This window comes from Acyrthosiphon pisum, chromosome X (assembly GCF_005508785.2).
Source record: "Acyrthosiphon pisum isolate AL4f chromosome X, pea_aphid_22Mar2018_4r6ur, whole genome shotgun sequence".
Lineage (NCBI taxonomy): Eukaryota > Metazoa > Arthropoda > Insecta > Hemiptera > Aphididae > Acyrthosiphon > Acyrthosiphon pisum.
Genome location: NC_042493.1, coordinates 25,127,749 through 25,150,002, shown reverse-complemented (window position 1 = coordinate 25,150,002; position 22,254 = coordinate 25,127,749). Strand labels below are relative to the sequence as shown.

The following is a 22,254-nucleotide window of genomic DNA, read 5'->3' as shown; positions in this document are numbered from 1 at the left end:
TAATTTTTCAATATATAATATTACGTACTAATTACGTACGTATTAATTTATGAATAAGATCACTTTAAAAAATATAATAATAGAAAAGAAAAGAAAAAAAAAATGATGCGAAGTTTTAACAACTATAAATGAATAATACATTAAGATGATACAACGTTTAAGCAATCAATATACTCCGTTATATAATATATAAATATCAGTTCAATAATTTACAGTAAAAATATAAAATTAATGCACATTATTGTTCAATTCTAAAAATATATATTTATATAATAATCCATTAATATTATTTTTTTTACATGTAATAATATTTCTTTTAAAATCCAAAGGCATACAATTATAAGTCAGGCCTAGGTAATCTACAAATGAATGACCAAAAGATTTATTAGTATATCTAACTGGAAAATCATATTTTCTAATTTCTCTTTTATAACTATTAACATTTAACATTATGTAGGTAACTGATCAAAATAAAGTTATTTAATAATGAACATAATTGCTATCTTTTTATATAATTACTTTACATAACATTTAACAATTATTAGTGCTGGGAAAGTAATACACCCCCCCCCCCCCCCCAAAAAAAAAGTGGGTTTTTTTCCTTTATTTATACCCTACAAATTCATAATAATGCTCTTATAAAATACACTTGCATTTTTTTTTTAAACAAATTTTGTAGGATTAAATTATTTCAAGTGATCTATACGTGGAAAGTGATAATCACCCACCCACCCACCCGCCACCACCAAAAAAAAAAATGTGATTAACATTATTCGATTAAGCGAAAAAACCTTATATTATTAGAACGTTACGGAGTTACTTTTTAAGTAAAAATCTTATAATTCAATTTAAAAAACGTAAATTATAGTTTCAAAAAAATTATAATAATGGCTTTAAAATTGGAAATTGTCAAAAAATTAAAACTTTGTTCTTATTCCGATTCAAAAACACTTGAAACGCATATTTATAAAATAATGGAAAGGGCATCGAAATCACAGGCCTGATAATGATTAATTAAAAAACGCGGAAACAACAAACCGTTTCTTCAATCGACATAATATATATTATTACAATCGAATTCACTGTATCCACGTGCGATATAGGTGCCCATAATCGTTAACGATTTTTTTTTTCATTTTTATTATTAAACGTACCTACACATAATATAAAATAAAAGTAAAGTAAAACGAAATCGATTTTAAACGTGCGTATATTATACATATATATTATATATATCAAAGTTTTGTTTATACCGAGTTATTTTCTTTTCATTTGATCGTGTTTCTTTTTTTTTTATTTTATGAAACGATAACGATGACCGTTCTCGTTGTCCCTTTTTTTGTTTGTTTTTTTTGTTTTTATATAATACGCGTTAAAACGACCGATACAAACTTTATTAATTCCGATTTTCCTCCAGCGCGCAGCTTTTTTTATTACTTTTTCTTCATCCTTTTTTAATGTTATATTAAAACGCGTATATACGTTTTTAATTTTGTACGTTTTCGACTCTCGTCTCTCTCTCACTCTCCGTCTTCCTTCCCGAACACACCTCCTGTCCCGTCCCCGCCGCCCCTTCGATCGGCGCCCCCGCCACCACCGCCGGATATATACTTTTTACTTTTTATTTTTTATATTCATCGTTCAGTTAGTTTATGCAAGGCTCAACGGATCCGATTAACAAAGTGTTTTCATCCCCTCTGCATATACACGTATATATTATAATATATATATTCTCGGTATTACCGAGACCGTGGTGCGGCGGGGCGCGCGCGGTATGGCCTTAAGCCGAACGGAATCAAATTTATTATGTTTTTAAAAATGTCAATGTTTTATATTCGCGGCATTATTATTCGCGCGCGCCAGCGCAATAACTTACGTGATACGATAATGAAATCGAGAGATTACACGCGTCGCACGGGCGGACGGGCCGTGTGGGGGGTAAGTGTTTCGGAAGAAATAGTATCGGCGAAGGGTGCGAAAAAAAAAACAAATAAATCCGCCCTTTTAATTCTTTACCGTTAAAATGCATTTTATAAATCGTAAACGAAAATAACGGGCGTATTGACATTTTTAAGCTTGTCATGTACAGGCGAATTTCATTATTTTTAACATTTTTTTCCCCCTTCCCCTCGTACGCCGAATCATTATTTAATTGGTGTGCGCTTTTTCCTCACACACACGCGCACACACACACACACACACACATACACACACACACACACGCGCAAATATATGCATAATATGTGTAATGTGTGTGCACATTCGCCGCGGGCCGACACACGCGTAAATGAAAACGAGTGTAAATCAAACGGATGTTGGTGACAATTAAAATAAATTAGAAAACCGAAGGTGGCGGCGGCAGCGGCGGTCAGGTCGTCGGTCAGATCGTCCCGTCTATATAAATTGTTTGAAAAACGATTATATTTTCTCGGCCGAGGAACAAAAATTAAAATAATGGATGGCGTGGTTTGAAAATTGAATATTATATAAACGCGTTTTGGGTTTTGGCGTGGTTCCAAAACATAATAAAATAAAAACGTCCGATGACAACTTGTTTTCATATTATAATTAATAATAATAATAATAATAATAATAAAAAAAAAATGTTTGTCACATAATTATGACATCTGCAGAGAACTCTTGGGAGGTATAATAGGTTTAGCGGCGGGCGCGATATTATATTATAATAAACGAATTTTTATTATAATTATGACATTTTCTTATATGGATAATTTGTGTATTTAAAATACGGTTAATGTCGTGAGTATGGGCTGTATTTATTATACCTATTAGGCAGGTACCTAACTAGTATTCATATATGCTGAAATCTCAACGTTTATAGATATAATCTCACAATATTTTTAAAGCCGAGAAAAATCTACATTTGAGTCGTCTGAGACCATTTATTTTATACTATATACATAATAGGTTCGTATGTTGTTATTATCATTACTATACAAACACGAAAACCGTTTTCGATGAGAAATATTTTTTTCTCCCAATAATTTAGCCTTACCTATCTATATTATACGATATGATGCCGATAATGTAAACACGCTTTTATAAAATTATAATGTATGGAAATAATATGCTGGTGAAAATTATTAACGTCGCGATGTCTAAATTTACGAGCAAACGAACTTCAAACGTAGATGAAGAAAAAATTATAAGTCAATTTAAGCGTATTTTAGATTCTGAGTGGAACGATGAATGTATTGATTTTACAATGATGTGTGTTTTTTTTTTTTTGTGTCTGTCATCACATTTTAGGACAGAAAAAGTGCTTCGATTTTCTTCAACAGTATCTTTTCTGATAGGAAAGTGGATCTAGTTAGTACTTTGGGGAGTGAAAAGTAAAATTTTCCAATACTTTTCAAAAGCACCGTGAAAAACAAAAGAAAAATTAAGGAAAAACGGGAATTTTTACGCAAAATCTGTTTTCGAGAAAATTGATTTTGGTTTTTGGAGTAACTTTAAAACGAATGACTGTAGATACATGAATTTTTCACTGGTTGTTTATATTTCCATTTTCTATACATGATAAAATTTTCAAAATATTTTCATTTATTTTGAGCTGTTTACGGACAATTTCAGTTTTAATTTTTTTTTAGTTTTTTTTCTAAAATTATCAATAAAACATTATTTGTTGAGTAAAATTATTTGAAAATTTAATACAAGGCTCCTACTATATTTTTACAATGATGTTTGAAAAATATTAAAAATCCATAGTGACAGTTTTTTTTTATTAGCATTTAAAGTTCAAAAATTGACAAAATATTTAAAAATCACGAAAATTAGCAAATTATTTTGGTTTAAGAATTTGTAAAAATTTTTCTTTTTAAATCTAAGAATTGAAAATATAATACAAGATTTCTCATAATATTGTCTACCTTTATCAAAAAAAAATGTCTACAAGAAAGTCAAATTAAATTTTTATGAGCGTTTGAAATTCATATTTTTACCACATTTGATATTCGCTGGATTTCTCAAGTGACGATTTTCTTATTTTATTTTAATTAAAAAACGAATAACTGTAGATATTTGAAAATTTCACTGAATGTTAATATTTTCATTTTTTATGCACCATAAAATTTTCAAAATATTTTGACTCTTTTTGAGCTGTTTACGGATATTCTCAGTTTTCAATTTTTTTAGGTTTTTTTTCTATAAATATCAATAAAATGTTGTTTTTTGGGTAAAAAAGTGTGAAAATTTTAATGCAGGGCTCCTGATATATTGTTACAATAGCAGTAGAAAAATATTAAAAATATATAGACGAAATTTATCAAATTTAATATTGAATAATTATTTTGTCGTAGTTAACAATTTATAAAATGGTCAACTTTTATATCTAAGGACTGAAACTTTAAAACAAGATTCCATGTAAGTAGTTAATTCTGTTACCAAAAAATCTAAAAAATGCATAAGCACAGTTTATTTTTACTAATTCTATAAGTAAAATTTGGACGAAATTACATATTAAAAACCTAGAATAACTATTTTAGTTATTTTGTTGTAATTGTATAATACTATTTGTGGGCACTTGAAACTTTTAAAGTATACTATTATATATTTATGATAGTATCACGGTTTGTTGTTGATGTATAACGCGTTATAAGTACCTAATGGATACTGTGATATGATTAATTTGGAATTTATTATATGTACCTTCCTATTATAGGTCAATTTTTTTTTAATACCATAGATACCTAGACTGACATACCGTCTCCGCTCAGAATCGTTTTTCTTATACAATGATATTATATCATTGAATTCAAAATTAATACCATCCATTATACAGTAACACACTTATAATCTACTGTACAGCAGAGCGACATCCACTTACCTACCTTTTTTAAGATTAAAATATAATAGGTATTTATATATTATCATAAACTTAAATTTAAAAAAATTTAAATAGGCATATTCGCATAAGGTATATTAATTTTATAAGCGTTCCGGTTCGTATTTTTTTTTATTTTGAGCACTAAAGACCTAATTAAATAAAAAGAAAAAATATTAATTAACTTTTGGACCCTTAAAAATACGTCATAATGACGATACTACGACAACAGAATATGTATAACGGTAATTATTTTCCCAAAAATATTGAAAATTTTGAATTTTGATAGGTTTTATTTGTTGACGAAATTTGAATTATTTTTAAATATTAGTTTCTTAATAGGAAGTTATAGCACAAGCAAAATTATAATTCTAAAATATTCTTACCTTGCATGCTTCTTTCATTTCCTGAAATATATATTAAAAAATAAATTACATAATAAGCTTTATAATATATATATATTTATTATTATTATTACTTAACTCACGGCCACACAGGCCATTGGGTGTTATAAGGTTGGAAAGGAACACGAGTATGTGTGGCAAGGTTTTTACGCACTACGAACCCGGATGGTCACCCATCCGAGTACTAGTGGCAGCGGCCATTACTTACTCTCAATCACATCAAGTGATTGATTTCAGCCACTGCACCACGTCGAGCCAATATACATTTATTATATCACAATATCCCATGAAATAATTTTCGATAAATATTTTTGTGAAATTTTAATTCTAATACTATTTTAAAACGATTATTTTTTTAAATGTTTATAAACCTACTGGACATACTTTAATATAAATAGGTTAGGTGTAATTGCCAATATAAATAAATATAATATACATTCAATATTTAAGCGGAATCACATGAGACCAACAAAAAATTCCGCTTTAAGCAGTTTTCCGCTTTATTCAATAAAACGGAAAAATTCCAGATTATTCAATTGAAATAAATACCAAAGAATATTTTTCAAATTATTGTTTTAAATAATATAATTCATTAAAATTAAACTAAAATATCGGTTTTATAATTCATTAAATTTAAACTAAAATATAGGTTTTATATTACATATTACATATACTAAGGCAATTCAATATGACTGTAATAAAACATGTTATTGTTGTACTGAATGTCCTTTTATACTCATATTGATCAGTTGATATTTTTCATTTAATGAAAGGCACTTATATTTTGGAATTTTAATATTTAATACGATGAACAGAAGATAAAATTAAAATTGTACGTATGACTGTTGATGTAAGACTATTTCACAGTTACAAAGAAGAAAGTATCGTATCGTATCGTTTATGCGATAGTATGCAATGTATGTACATATATTGTACGAATATTAATATAACAATTTTGTCTTATTTATGTATCACTATTTAACGATGTACATTGTACAAACGCATATCTATATTTTATACCTTATTTTTGGTTTATAGAACACACGCACATGTCATTTTTCCGGTTTATGCAAGGTTTTCACTTGTATGGGACTTATAAAATCGTTCCGTTTCTGCGTCAAGAAGGTTCCATTTTATTGAGGTTCAGCGTCTATATAAAACTATATTAACGTGCCGGGACCATAGTAAAATTCAGTTTTGGATAGTTTTCCGTTTTATTCAGGGTCCGCTTTAGAAAGTTTTCACATACCGAGGTACAGTAAGATTTTAAAAATATATTATAAAATATTATATAAACAACAAAATATAAAATAAAAATTAATAATGCAAATAAATAAATTACCGTTTTAAAAACATTTTATGTTAAAAAGTCACAATATTTCAACTCCGGTAAAATTAAGCTTAAAATAAGATTCTTTAGGGTATTATAATATTTTATATTGGACATTTGATAATTAAAATTGTACTAAAACATACACTGAAATTTTATACTAAAGGACAAAGGCACAATATTACATCAATATGCGTATATAATTGTGTATTATTATATACATCATGATCTATAAGGTGTAAGTCTAAAATTTAAGGTCCATGGAACCAATCAATCGTTATTCAAATGTAATTGGTAACTGGAATTGTTTAATTAATTAATTAATATTATTTTTATTGTTAAACTGTTTTACTACAACTGTTACTCACACAAAAGCATGTATATTGTACAAAACTTTTGAACTAAATTTTTTTTAAAAACCTATTCATTAATTTCAGGTTAGATTTTTATATATGTACGAGGTACACATATTTAAGTACACTTTTCTTTCAAGTATTCACTTTTGGCAATACTGTTTTTTTTATTTAAAACTTATTCAATTCGGGTTTATCCATACGCTACAAAGATACTATATAAGACCTATACAAACTTTCTAGTCGATAGGTCTTATACAAATAACTGAAGTTCCGTGGTATATGACCGACAATGCACTGCATAAGGATTTACAAACCCCAAAGGTAACCGAAATAGTATAGCGACTAAACATTACAAAAAATTCCATTCTAAACTTTATTCGAACTAAAACCCTCTAATCCCTCGTATGTCATCAATCACCATTCCATATAATCCACAGAGAAGACTGAAAAAACAGTCAAAGGACGTTATTACTTAAAAAAAACGGTTTCCCAAATCGAGCCTGTCAAGCTACAAAAAAGAAGGTGCTGTTGTTGATTGGTAACCCCGCTTATTCCCGGAGGTATTTATATTGTTATCACATGTTTTTATTGTAAGCATTGAATGGATTGTAAATATTATAAACAATAAATAATTCAATAATAAAAAAAATATATTAACGTTTACTTTTTATGTACAGTAAAATTATTTATCAAATTATTTTAGAACACGATTACTTAAGTTAGATAAATAATAGTTTAAAAAAAACGGTCTGTTGCGTAAAAAAAATCTACAATTTTAAAGTATAATCAAATATTCAATACCATAACGTGTAAATAAAATCAAACATTTTTAAAGTTTGTTGTTACAAAATTTATATTGTATATAAATCCATGTGACCTAATTAAACAACGAATGCTTAATAAGTCATTCCAAACATTTTAATAAATGAATGAATATTAAATATCTAAAAAAAATGTGTATACATTATAACTAGGCTTTTCAAATTTCATGAAATTAATTTTCTTGAAATATTTCATGAAATGTTTTTGAAATTTATTTTCTTTTATGGAAAATAAAAAAAGAATGTATTATATCTAAAAGTGTATAGTCATCAAGTTGCAAGTGAACTCTTGAGTTACAAACTAACCCAACATTATAAGTTATAATATATTTTAAAATTCATATAAAAAATTTTTGTTTTTTATTTATTAGGTACCTACTTTAAATTTTAAATTTTTTTAAATTTTTTAAAACTATATTATAGTAGTGCGATTGTTATAACCAGGGCTTACAAACGTTATAATAACATTATAATTATAACGCTATATTTGATAAAAAAAAAAAATCTATTGAAGTTTGTAAACGTAATTATAACAGAAAGCAATAATCAAAAATAATTAAATACCGCAAAACAAAACATAACGATTGACAAAATATATTATATAATATATCATTAAATAAAACATAACGCAAAACGAAATTTAAAGAATATCATCGAACGAAAAATGACGCAAAAGGAAATATTTTTAAACCTATTTATTTAAAAGGTCTATTGGTTTCGTAGAAACATTTATTTCATGCAAACAATCTAAGAATTGATTATATTATAATTTATATTCCGTATCCGAGCTATTACCTACCCGCATTAGTTATTATTTTTAAATTTAATAGATATTAACACTATTTTAAATAACAATAAACACAAAACTTGGTTAACGTTTTAATTCTGTTTAACGATAAACGCAAAACTTGGATAACGTTTTAATTCTAAATAATTGTATACGTTTATAATTTTATAAATAAGTATATAATAATGTAAGTTATATATTACTATTTTACTTTATTGTATAAGATTGTTGATTTTTAATCACCTAAGATTCTATTTTTTAACTGACAGGTATAATTTATAAATCATATTACAATTAATATCTGCAACATTCCATATTCTATATAAAGTATATTATATTATTATATAAACCATATATTATTAAATTAATTCATAAACCTTGGTTTACAACTGATAACTTATTCATTATTAAAGATGTATTCTACATGAACTAATGTATTATTTCTAATCATCTATAACCAAACACGTTTAAAAGATAGAAAAATATTTTTCATAATATCATTGAAATATTTCAAATTCAGAACCCTAATTATAAGCAATAGTATAGGATTTTTTAGAATATTAAAATTATAAAGTACCTACCTACATCGTATTTTATATTACTAGATTACTAAAGAGTTTGTTAAAACTTTTTTGAGCGGAGCAATGAATGTATTGATTTTACAAAAGGTATTATTTTTTTTTTGTGCCTGTGTATACATTGAGCAGTCAAAATAATGCTTTGATTTTCAACTTCAGTAACTTTTCTGGTGGGAAAGTGAATCTTTTTATTGAAATTCAAAGATAAAAATAAAAAATTCTCAGTAGTTTTCAAAAGCTTCGGGAAAAATAAAATACAAATATGGAAAACAGGAGTTTTTATACAAAATTAGTTTTTGACAAAATATTAATCAATACCTATTCAAATTTTATAAAAATTTTCTATTTCCGTATACCTAAGATTTGAAAATTTACTAAAAGATTCCCTATATGTTTTCCTATATTTAACAACAACAAAAAAGTTTAGTAGAAAGCCAATTTAATTTTTATTGAGCAATTGAAGATAGACATTGGATATTCACCCGCAAATTAACAAATTCTCATAGAACGATTTTCCTATGTTATTGTAACTTTAAAACTATTAACCTTGGGTACTTGAAATTTTCACCAAATGTTTATTTTATCATTTTCCATACATGACTAGTTTTGAGTTATTTATAGACATATACAATTTAAAATTTTTGTTCTATCAATAAAAAAATGTTCGTTGGGTCAAAATGCTTGAAGATTTAAAACAAGGTCCCTTATAAGTTGTTAAAGTAGTGGATGATAAATATTAAAGGTCCATGTGCATGATTTTTTCAAGTAGATATTTAAAGTTCTAATTTGCATAAAATTAATAAAATCTGGAAAATTTTCAAATTAGTTTGTAGTCAATTTTTATAGCTAATAATACATTTTTATTATTTTATTGTTTAATTATAAAGTTGCTCGTCTCTATAGAAAATTTATATTATGTAAAATACTAGAATTTAACGGTACAATTTTTATTTTGCATTTTTATTTAATTGTTTTGTATTTTTGGGAATTTTGTGCCTTACAAGTTATATTAATTTTACATTTTATGCGAAGCGGTGAATATACTGGTTCAGTAGTGTGGCTATGGTTTTTGTAGACTTAGTAACACCCCTCTCCTCCCACACTTTGCTGTTTTTGCTTATATGTTTAACTATAACAAAATGGAATAAAATATATTGTGTTGCAATTCGGAATATGATTTTATTTAAATTGGTTTTTAAAATAATGTATATTTTATTTTATCCATAGTTGTGGATACATATTTGTCAAGTTGTTATATTTCATAATATCTTGGAAATGTCTAGATTTATACCTGTATTGGTTCTATTGTTTTGCGTTTTTGTTTATTTATATTTTGTTTTTTCGAACGACGTCACCTTTAGAGTCAGTAAAAAAGCTCCAATCATCGATTTTAATCAAGTTGCTATTCAGTAAAAGTAAAAATTACTCAGTACTTACTTTTCAAAATAATCAGAAAAAACAAAACAAATAACTGTAAAACTACAATATTTAGGCTAATCTGTTTTTTGTTTTTGTTCAAATATGGATAAAATAATAAATTATACTTGAAATTTTTGTCAAATATTAATTATAATAGCATTTTCTACTTTCTAGTCATGGTAACATTTTTGAAATATTTTTATGTATTTTAATATGTTTGACTTTTTTTTACTTAAAATTTTTGTTTATTAGTCGAAAATCTTTAAAATTGTATTCAAGGTACTTCATAAATTGTTCTAATGGTAATTAAAAATGATCAAAGTCACTTATTTTTTTATTAAATTTTGAAAAAATTTGATATTTTACAAACAATATATTAAAAATATACCATTATATACCTATTAGGTACTTATAGAAAAATAAATTACTAATAATAGTTTAAATAAATTGTATAATATCCGAAGTAATACGGGCTGACATACCGGTCTCCGCTCAGAATTTATTATTGTTTTTCGCATACAATTATTTATTGTTGAATTCAAATTTAACATATATCCATTACTGTGACCTACTCAATATTTTCGTTGCATTTTAAACCTACTAATATACAGCATAGTGACTTCAACGTATTTTTTCCATTATTTTTATATTTTTTTGGTACGTTTTTATACTTTCTAAAGAAATACTTTAAAGGAATACTTTTTATTGTATTTGTCTAGAAAATTAGTAGATACGTCATAATATGCTATACATAATTATTAAGTTAGGGTATATTATCAATATAATGTACTATTTAATAATATACATACTCTTTCTCCTTGCAATATTTAAGAAATCACGTATTAAAAAAGAAAAGGTTTTGCGTGTAAAAAATAATTTGTATTAATATAATATTATTATACTTATCTATTAGTTTATTTAACTTCGAGAATTTATATTATAAAACGATGTATCATAATTTATTTAAATAATGATCAGTGTAAAATAAATATTTTTTAAGTAATTTGGTTTTGTATTTTCAAAATATTTTTAGAAGTTCAAATGTAATTTTATAGTTTTTTTTGTAACATTTTTAGGATAACAAGTAAGATGGAAACAAAGTAGTTACCGGGGCTTTAAATGTAATGCACGAAAAACAATGAAATATCATGCTTTGTGCACTAAAAAAATAAAGGAAATTCACTAAAAATAAAATAACATTTTTTATTCAGAAATTTCTTATCCGGAACAAAATTGTATCTCATTTATTTTGAATTCATAATGAAATTCATCGATATGCATCATTAAATTCACAGGCTGGGTAATGAGTTATCATTTACACGATGACGTTAAAATGAGTTAACATCAATAATTCTTATTTTTATTTGCTTATTTTATCTTAGTACTTAGACTATAGTTCTTTAAAATGAAAATATAAGTAAGTATAACATAATAGATTTTCAGTTTTTTACTAAAATTGAACAATATTATTAGATTTAACACTTTGTTTTATGTAAAAAATATAATCAATCTGTATATTATTTATTTTTAAGGCATAATAGTGCAATGTTAAATAAATTATTTTAATCGGTTAGAATGTATGATTCTATAATATTATATATAGTAAACACACACGTTCAACGAAAAAAGGACACTTTAATAGAGTGTCACGTCAACGCCAGCGGCTATTCTAGTTGGCATAATGGCATCACACGGACCTTTAGAAAAAGTCGTGGACACTCGTGGTGATAACCGATAAAAACCGCAACAGGTAGAAATGCGGGAAATCACCTCTTCAAACTATCATCTAGACTCGATTTTCGACCTTTAAAAGTGTTTCATGAAATTATTTGAACAACATTTTTACCAAGAAAAGGGTTTACAGGAAAAGTTAATAAAGACAATAATAATAATATAATATATTATCACTGTACCTAGGATTCATACATTTTTCGCATCACTCGGAATCTAATAATATTGCTAAGTATATAAAATGCAGTTAAGTTATAAATTAAAATTCTAGTACCTATCACTATCAAAAACAAATATTCTAAAAATGTCTATTAAAATAAACATTTACCAATATACTGGGCTTTGAGTCTGTCACCTAACTTAAATATTATCATTAAAATGTGTTCATTTTATTACTATAGTAAAAACAGAAAATAGAATATAGTTTCTGTTAACAAATATAAGCAAATGATAAGTTATATGAATCATTCTTACCTAAATTTAGTGTCAACATTGTTTTGTCGTAATTTACATAAAACCTACGAAAAATCATTTCATGATAGTCTAATTTATTTAAGATAATATTTTAGGAAGGAAGTACGATGAGAATATTAAGCATACAACATACATTATTATAGTATAGTTATTACTTATTCGATATCAAAATTATTTTAAAATACCTATATAAAAAATTTTAATTCTTAATTCATTAATATTTATGTAATTTAAACTCTAAATAATAATACCTATTACTAAATTATAATAAAAAATTACCATTACATTCATTATATAATATTATACACGTGTTCCAAACCAATCGTACCCTCTACAGTAAAAATCAGACTAATAACAATGCAGTTGATGCCTTAAAAAAATTATAAAAAAAATTAAATTATCATATATATTGATCAATAGGTGATCTCAAAATTATTGATTTAATTAATTATTATCATATAATGCAATATAATGCATATAAAATATAAATATATACTATTATAATATTATATTAATATACCATAAACAATTCTCACTCAATATATAAATGAATGATTAGTTTATATCACTTTATAGTTTGGTATATAATATTCTATATAAAGTAGTAGATATATCTATAAAATATTTATTATTTAAACTTTAACCACTATTTGGTCGAAGCTATTATTTTTTGAAAAAGGAAATATGGACAATAAATTAATATATTTGTAAAATTAGGTACGAAAATATAAAACATAACTAAACAAAACTTACGTGATGTCCAGCTGTATGTTGACAAAACTTTATGGTATGCCAGCACAAATAATAAACATATTTTTTTTAGGTTATTTAGTAAGTGTATAAGATATTAATAACAATAGCATAATATATATTATTATTATATAAGGAAAACAGAAATATGGAAATTTGGTACAACTTATTTGATACAGCTAATTAATACATAGTTATTAGACACATACTACCTATAGCTAATATTAAGAATTAAATATTATAATATGTTTCCAGTGAATTCATGCCAAATAACCTCCCACGTCGATTAAAAAGACACCGGTGTCGAGATCTCCTGAATCCCGACCTGCATTTATAATAGAAAAATTAAATGCTTTACCCCAAGTTAGAGGGTATCCACACTGGTGAGCCTCCCTCCTCACGCCATTTCATGTTATGTACCTTATATTAACTATCAAATTTACTAATTGTATTGTATATAAATATTACAGATTGTAAATACTCTATTTTATCTAATAAAAAAACAAAAAAAACATTATAATATGTAGGTACCTATGACATTATAATACCTACCAAACCAGATATTTTTTTATTTAATTTTAAATATCTCTAAAATGTTCAGTGAACATGTATTATTATGAAGTTATACCTAAATACATTAAACTGTGCATTTACGTTAATATTTAGTCTTACTTATACATGTGCACTGCCGTTAAGAAATATTTTAGACTAAACGGTTTGAATTAAAGGTTTACTTTGTAAATGTTTGGCAATAATAATTTTTAAACAATACTTACTAGGCATCTCTACTTTTATATATATATATACTAATCTACGTTACTGATAAAATAAAATATATTAAAAAAATTATAACGATAAATACCTAATATGTGTACCTATAATAATAATGAATATCCAGAAATTATATCCAAAAACGTTACAATTATTAATTTTGGACTTAAGTGGTAGCAGGTGCCAGGTGTCGTTTAATAAGTTTTATATTAACTATAACAATGTATGTATATATGGTATTTTACCAAGCATGCTCACCCCCTTTTTTCTTCAATAATGCAGTTAGGCGTCATGCATTTGGGCGCATTACCTTTTTACCCACATAATAAAAGTAATGTGTTGGGGCGAGTTTTTTATAATGAGTTTGAGCGAGTATGATACAATATAAAAGATAAAATTGTATGTTTGTAAAGACTAAGATAAAATTAATATATGAAATCCAGGGGCGGACTGGTCCAGGGTGCTATACACCAAGTAGCACCCCGGGCCCCCGTTTGTATTTATGATCCGGGCCCCCGATTACCACAGTCGGTATACGGTATAATATTGGTATAATACGGTATTATACAAAATAAAAATAAAATAACATATTTCAACATCTCTACAAATAAACGACATGTTATTCTTATTTTTTTTTTATATTTACTTATAAAACTAAGGGCTCTTTCCTAATTTAGGTAGGTTTGAAAAAAAATTACGGGCCCCTAATTAATTTTGCACCCCGGGCCAAAAATAGCCAGTCCGCCCCTGATGAAATCTATAGGGAATTTTATATCAATCTAAATATTATGGCGCATCATTTCAATTATTAATTAGACACGCACTTATATTTAACTTACATATTATTTTAATTTTAATAATATTTCATTTTGATTTTCAATCTTTTCAATTTTTTATCACAGTAAAAAAGGGGGGAGGGTTTCTCTTCTAAAAAGTAGAAGCTTATATCACCATAGTACACTCCTTAAGTACCTAGTACAAAAAAATTTGTTTTTGGGTAGATATATTTAAAAATTCAAAAAATCAGAATTTGAATAAATTTATCATTAAAGGAAAAACACGCTTGATGAATCACCCTGAATATAATTGTATTCAACTTCTAAAATTAATGTACCAGCGTTGTTGAAAAAATATAAAATAATTTTTCTGTATACAATTTTCTGTACCAAAATTCCAAAAAAAATCATTTTCCAGATATATTATAAATAAATAATATAAGTATATAGGTACACTAAATTGTCTTACCAAACACGAATTTTCATGTAGTTTACCAACTTTGGGTCGAATGAACGCACTAAAAAATACATACAACATTATAATAATATTATGTGCTATAAATGAATAGTGATATTAAATTATATCAAATTTTAGTATAAATAATATTATAATTTTTCAATTGTACAAATTTAATATTTTTTTAAATTACGCTCGCATATAAATTAGTCTATATAACTATGGGTTAGTAGCTGTAAATTTATTGAAGTATCTACCTAGCTATTTAATATGATGTGTTTAATATTTATAGGTATCGGTATGTGTTTTAGTATTTCTCGTTTTATAAGTTGACATAACGACCAACCATGGTTGCCTTAAATAATTCCACTGAGTATAATATGCAATAATGTATTTTATAACAACACGATAATAAAGTGCAAAATAATTTCTGGTATTTTAGTATTTCAAATTGTTCTAATACTATTTGGATACTTTTTGAAAGAATTTTGAAGGCATTTAAAAACTAAAATACATCTTCATGATAGTATTGAAAAATAAAACTGTACAAAATACCTTTTTCTGATTTATACTGTTGCTGCAGGAGTTAATTTTAAATTGAAACGGGTATGTTTAGAAAACCGTACCAATCTTGAAGATAATAAAATATTTTTAATCACATTTAACTATTTAAGTTAAGAAGACGCCACACACCCAATTTTAAAGTGGTTTGGTAAAAACGATTTTAAGATAAATTTAAAAATCTAATTGGAAAACAGATTTAGTAGATCTGATAAGGTTACAGACTACAGTAATATATAAGTACCTTAATTTTTACGAATAAAAAAAAGGTGAACAAGTGGCTACCGCTCTGCTAAATAGTAGTTGTCAAGCATGTCGTTGCAATGGATTAGCTGTTATATTTGAATTCAATGGTAAATCAATGTACACGAAAAACGATTCTGAGCGGATACATTGTGTTATAACTTATACAGTTATACAAATAATGAAACTAAATAGTCAAATAAATCCAAAAAATCTCATTACTATAAACAGTGTGACTTTTCGGTGAAATTTTTCTGCTCGATAGAGGTAGAAAAACTTGTTGGGAATCTTCTATTAAAATATATAATTTTGGCTATGAAAAGTTCCAAAATAGTTTGAAAATGTTATCATGTTTGGAAAATGCTAATATAAAAATGTTGTGAACATTTCAAGCGAATTTTTTTTCTAATATTAATTATGAAAAGAAAAGCTTTTATGAATAATTTCTAATCGAAAAATAATTTAGGTACAAAATTTAAAAAATGTATCTTTGCTATAAATAATTTAAAAAGAGTCAAAAAGCATTTGCTAAAAATGTCAAGTACCTACGGTTTTTCATTTTGAATTACAGAAAAATATCAAAAATCGATAAATGAAAATTCATTTTTTTTTTCAATTTTTTAAATCTAAAAATCCAATATCGTGAATATTTTAATTTCAAACGCTCATAAAATATGAATGTTACTTTCCAGTAACCTTTTTTTTATTTGTTATTGATAGAAAAATGTGTGAGAAATCTTCTATAAAAATTCATAATGGCAGTTTTGAATAGAAAAACTTTTATGAATATCTGACCGAAAAATAATTTCAAAATTTTCAAAATGTCGTCAAGTATGAACTTTCAATTAATATAAAATATAATTGTGCTTAAGTATTTTTAATATTTTTTAACTTTCATTAATGAAAATTATAAGGAACCTTGCATTAAATTTTCAAGCTTTTTTACTAATTGAAAACATATTTATCGAGTATAATTTTAAAAACGTTTACAAAATTCGAAAAAAAAATAAAGGCTATATATTTAGCTGTAAAAGAATCAAATCATTTCGAAAATGTTGTTTTTATAATATGGAAAATGCTAATATAAATATTTGGTGAAAATTTCGTGAAAATTTCAAAGGAAGACTGTTATTAGTTTTGATTTACACCAAAAAAATAAAATCAATTTTTCAATAATTGCTTATGCGTAAAAATCACTACTTTTTCATATTTTTTTTTCTGACCCTTTTTACAACTACTACGAATTTTAAACTTTGACCTCTCAAAAGTACCAACTAGATTCACTTTTCTATCAAAAAAGAAGCTGATGTCGAAAATTGGAAAGTTGTTGCTATCTCAAATGTTTATGACAGACAGAAAAAACCACACATCATTGTAAATACAATACATTCTTTTGCTCCGCTCAGAATCTAAAAGAACTTAGACTGTGCATTGGGCATTGCCACATATTGTGGCAATGTCGTTTTTATTTTTCGATATTGCTTTCAAAGAAAGTTATTCAAGTTTGAAAACATAAAAATAACTGGCTTTATAATAGTTCTTATATTAATGATATCGAAAAAATGTAATCATCTTAAAAAGTCAAAGTTCTTTTCTTAACGGTGGAAATTCAGTTAATATCTTAAAATATATTTTGTATATATTTTGTATAATATATTTTGTAATGATATACCAGAAGGGTGCCCGAACAAAACGGTTTTGACAAACAATTTATGGAAGACGTGTGACGTCCAAATATAATTTTTTTTCGTGGAAAATATCAAATAGCATTTAATAATATTCGAAAGAAAGCAATTATGTATTTGTATGTACTTATAAATATAATATATAATATGAATTGATGTAATAAGTGAAAATCAATCGAGGTAAGTAACTGGAAATTACAATCAGATTAAATAATTTGTTACAAGGTTGTATATAATAATACTAAATATTTTGAAATACCGAGATTTAACCCGATAGCCCCTAGCTTTTGTTGTCATTTCTTGTTTGCACTAATAAGATTATAGGAACATCACCCTAGTCATAAATGAAATCAGAGATCCGGAAAAATACTATATAATATGTTTAATTATGTCTTTAGATACTACGAGTTTCCGGGTTCGACAAACACTGACCTATCTACACACGAACCGTGTTCTGTTGGTTTCAAACGTGACTGTCGTTATTAATAAACTCACATTCAGTGGCATATTTACAGTATAAATACATAATCATATAATATTGTTAAAAACGTCAATCTTTATTTAATATAACTACAATGCTATAATGTCATACTATTAGCGTCCCCCCTAGGGCCGTAATAATGCAATGAGTCACGAAAACAAGCGAGTAAATTATCTTGATATTATCATGGGCGTCTTACAGAGTGGGCGCAGGTGGAAATCATCTCTCCCCAAAACTTTGTAACTTTTTTAAAAATATCATTTTTTTTATTCTTTGCTTTTCTGTAACTCAACTGTTTTGTATGCATTAGTATTAATTAAATTGTACATCTAATATGCATATAGGTACATGATAATAATAAGATTTATGATAAAATTTTAATGCATTTATATTATCTTATCTGACTTAATATGCGGTTAACATTGTTAATATATATTTTTTATAATAAAACATTTTAAATTATACGCGCAGATACTGAGTACCTATAAACCTTTGGTTTTCGACCACCCCACCTACAAATTGGTCAAGAGGCGCTCTTGCGTGGTACAGCAGATAATACAATATAATATAGGCACTCACCTGGTCAAACCCCAAAAGAAATTTTGGAGGTTTATGGGGACGGGCAGGTCGTTGGCGGTGGTCAAGTCGTTCCAATTCAACGGATTGTTTTCCATGATTAGGTATAAAAATAATTTAATAATAATAACTAAGGCAGCAACAATGAGATGATTGTGATGATTATGATGATGATGATGATGATGTGGACGGTGACCTATGAGTGTATGCGATCGAGATCAGTCTTCGACTCCGTCGTCGTCTTCGTACTTGCGGTCCTAACCGTCTCCGTCGTCGGCGTCGCTGTGATGTGCGGCTGATAGTCTCGGCGGCGGCGGTGCGCCGTTCGCGCATCGCCCGCCGGACGGTTCAATGTGCCGCGGGTACGCGGACCGACGGGATGGCAAGACGGCGACGCATCGGAGGACCACACGTCGCGAAGACGGGCGGTGGTCACACGTGCCGGTATCGTGCCGCTATGGATCAAAATATGACGATAAATAATAGGCAACCGGAGCGGTAATATATGGTATGGTTACCTACGGTTGCGGCGCCTTTGTATGCTATTGGTATTAAAAAATGTCGTGTTTGGTATTAAATAATATTATATTATGATATCGTAATGAATATATCTCAACCGGAGCGCGGTGGTGGCGATCGATAACCGTTCGGCGACGACGACTGGAATCGCGGCCGTTGCGTTGCGTTTTGCGCGGACGGTGGCGTCGCGACGAGGAGTCGCCGACGACGACGACGACGAAGCTGGCGCCGGCGCGCTGGCACCCACCCGTTCCCTCCCTGATATATGCAATCCACCGCCGTTAACAACTACCCTCACAGCCGCTACCGGTGCCACCGCGCGGGATTAAAAATATATTATATTTTTTACAAACCCCCCCCCCCTTCACCCCTAAAACTTCAAAGTCTACAAAACGGTCCCGTAGACGATTGTGGCAGGCGATTTTGACGACACTTCTCGGTCGTGTGTGGTTAATCATTTTTTCACACCGACTGCGCAGTATACCGCGAAATGAAATACGATATAGCCAGAGTTCCTTAAAGATCATATTACGAAGTACCTACCTAAGATAAAACGCCAAAAATCGCGTCTAAATAACGAATTTCCGAACAAATTATAAGGAAAACGCAATAATGCTTATAATATTATTATAGTTATTACTTATTTATTATAACGGGGATTATAATGGGGATTCTACACTTTCGTTTTTTGGAGAAAAATAGACCTATAATATGCGTTTCAACGTACTGACTTGAGTTTTACTCTGATAAAAATTTTGAAAGCATTTGAATTAATTATAGTCAGAATAGATTATTAGGTCAAAATACCACCTAACCCTTTTGTTCAGTGACTGTGGTCCACCCTAGAGGACCCGAAGGTACCTTAAGGTCCCTTTAAGAGCGCTAATGCTAAATGTTCTGGATCTCACTCTGTTGGATACGGTTAACTCTTACCTACGTTATAATCGTATTTAACGTTCCGAGATAATGAGCTCGTGATAATAATATTATATACCTCCTCCACGGCACCACCATATTGTGAATATAATAATATAGTTATAGTTATTAAATATTATTATTGTTTGATGTTTGCCCATACGAGTAACCCAAATGACTCAAGTCTACGGGGACCCGTTTAGCGATTAGCGAACTATAACGATACCTACTTAATATTGAATAATATGATTTTATAAATCAGTGGTCTTCAATTTTGTTTATTGGTGGACCGAATCTGTGATACGCTTTGGCAACACGGGCCAAACATTTTTAGATAGGAATAGAGACAAAATTAGATTAAAGATACTTTATGAGAATTATTTTTAATTATTATTAAAATATTTTCAAAAAAAATCAATAAGCTTCAAGGGCTGGTTCGAAAAGCTTGGCTGGCCGTTGTAGGTTGGAGACCCCTGTTATCAATTATTATTATCATCATTAATTATGTTTAAGTGACACACGTACCTATACAATTTGTTTTTTTTTTAAATTTGTAAATACCTATATATAATTTATCTCAATAGGTAACATGAAGTGATACCTAAAATGTGTATACCTATGTACTAGTACCACCAGTGCCGCAACTAGCGGGGTGACTGGGGGTGCATAGCACCCCCAAATGGGCCTCCTTTCCACTTAAGTGTGGCCCCCCAAAACACAAAATGCCTTTAAGAGGGCCCCCACAATAACATTTACACTAGGGCCCCACAAAGCCTAGTTGCGGCACTGAGTACCACTAATAAATATTTAGATAAATATTATAATGCTGTAAACGATTACCGTAAAAAGGTGCTATAAAAAGGCACCGTAAAAAGAACGATAAAAGTTAAGTATGTCTTCGTTCACCGGTATTCCCAGTTGAGCCACTTTTATCGCCTTATCGATTACCGACTTGTACTTGAATACTTTTAAAAGACTGCGATATACTATGACTTGTCATTAGATATACTACCTACTTATATATTATATTAAAATAGGTAACACTTGGTAAGTACTATCGGATATAATATTAAGTTTTTACACTTACCTATGTGCAAAGAACATTCAATACCTACAATTAATTTGAATGAGTTATATAAATAATAATATAGATTTTAAAATATCAAAACCTTGTATTACAGACTGTATACAAGTACAAACTATTATAGAGAAGGTATAATTAGATTCCACATAATACATTTTGATATGATATAGTTACAAAATATTGTATTAGAGTTACATAGGTAGGTACTTACGTATAGGTACTCGAAAAAAAATTTCAAAAGTAGTATATTATTTTCTTGCAAACTTGTGGGAACATTTTGTAATATTATTATTTTTCTTTGATAGCCTGAATGGGAGAGGGGGAACCTTTTACTATATTGGGCCCAGTGCCAATGCCCCGTGCGCCTGATATGATAAAATTATTAAGACGATGCCGGCGGCGGTATCTAAAATACTATCACTGTCATGACGTAACGTTCAATATAATATTACGTGCGTATCATTAGCCACCGCCGGCACGATGACCCTCCCTCCACGGTCTATAAACCGCGGTCTCGTCACAGTGCAGTGGTAGACGGCAGCTGCAGTCACTCCGTTCGCGTCGTACTGCTCGCACAGCCCAACTCACACGTCATATTATTATTATTATTATTCACAGCTCGCTCGCTCATCGTCTACAACAGTTCTACACCGGTCGACGCTCAGCCGCCACAGAAAACCGGAAAGGTAAATA

At 28.0% G+C, this 22,254-nt stretch overlaps 1 protein-coding gene across 1 annotated transcript in view; it reads right to left on the bottom strand.

The window, feature by feature from the left end:
• Window positions 1-19,742, bottom strand: part of LOC100159669 (protein unc-80 homolog) — a 58,163-nt gene extending 38,421 nt beyond the window's left edge. The window contains exons 1-5 of the mRNA XM_029485069.1: window positions 19,562-19,742; window positions 19,047-19,498; window positions 15,510-15,558; window positions 13,497-13,523; window positions 5,230-5,250 (exon numbers count right to left, since the gene is read on the bottom strand). Coding sequence (XP_029340929.1) covers window positions 5,230-5,250; window positions 13,497-13,523; window positions 15,510-15,558; window positions 19,047-19,141 — 192 coding nt within the window. The 5' untranslated portion in view covers window positions 19,142-19,498; window positions 19,562-19,742. The remainder of the gene's footprint in view (window positions 1-5,229; window positions 5,251-13,496; window positions 13,524-15,509; window positions 15,559-19,046; window positions 19,499-19,561) is intronic.
• Window positions 19,743-22,254: the final 2,512 nt, after the last annotated feature.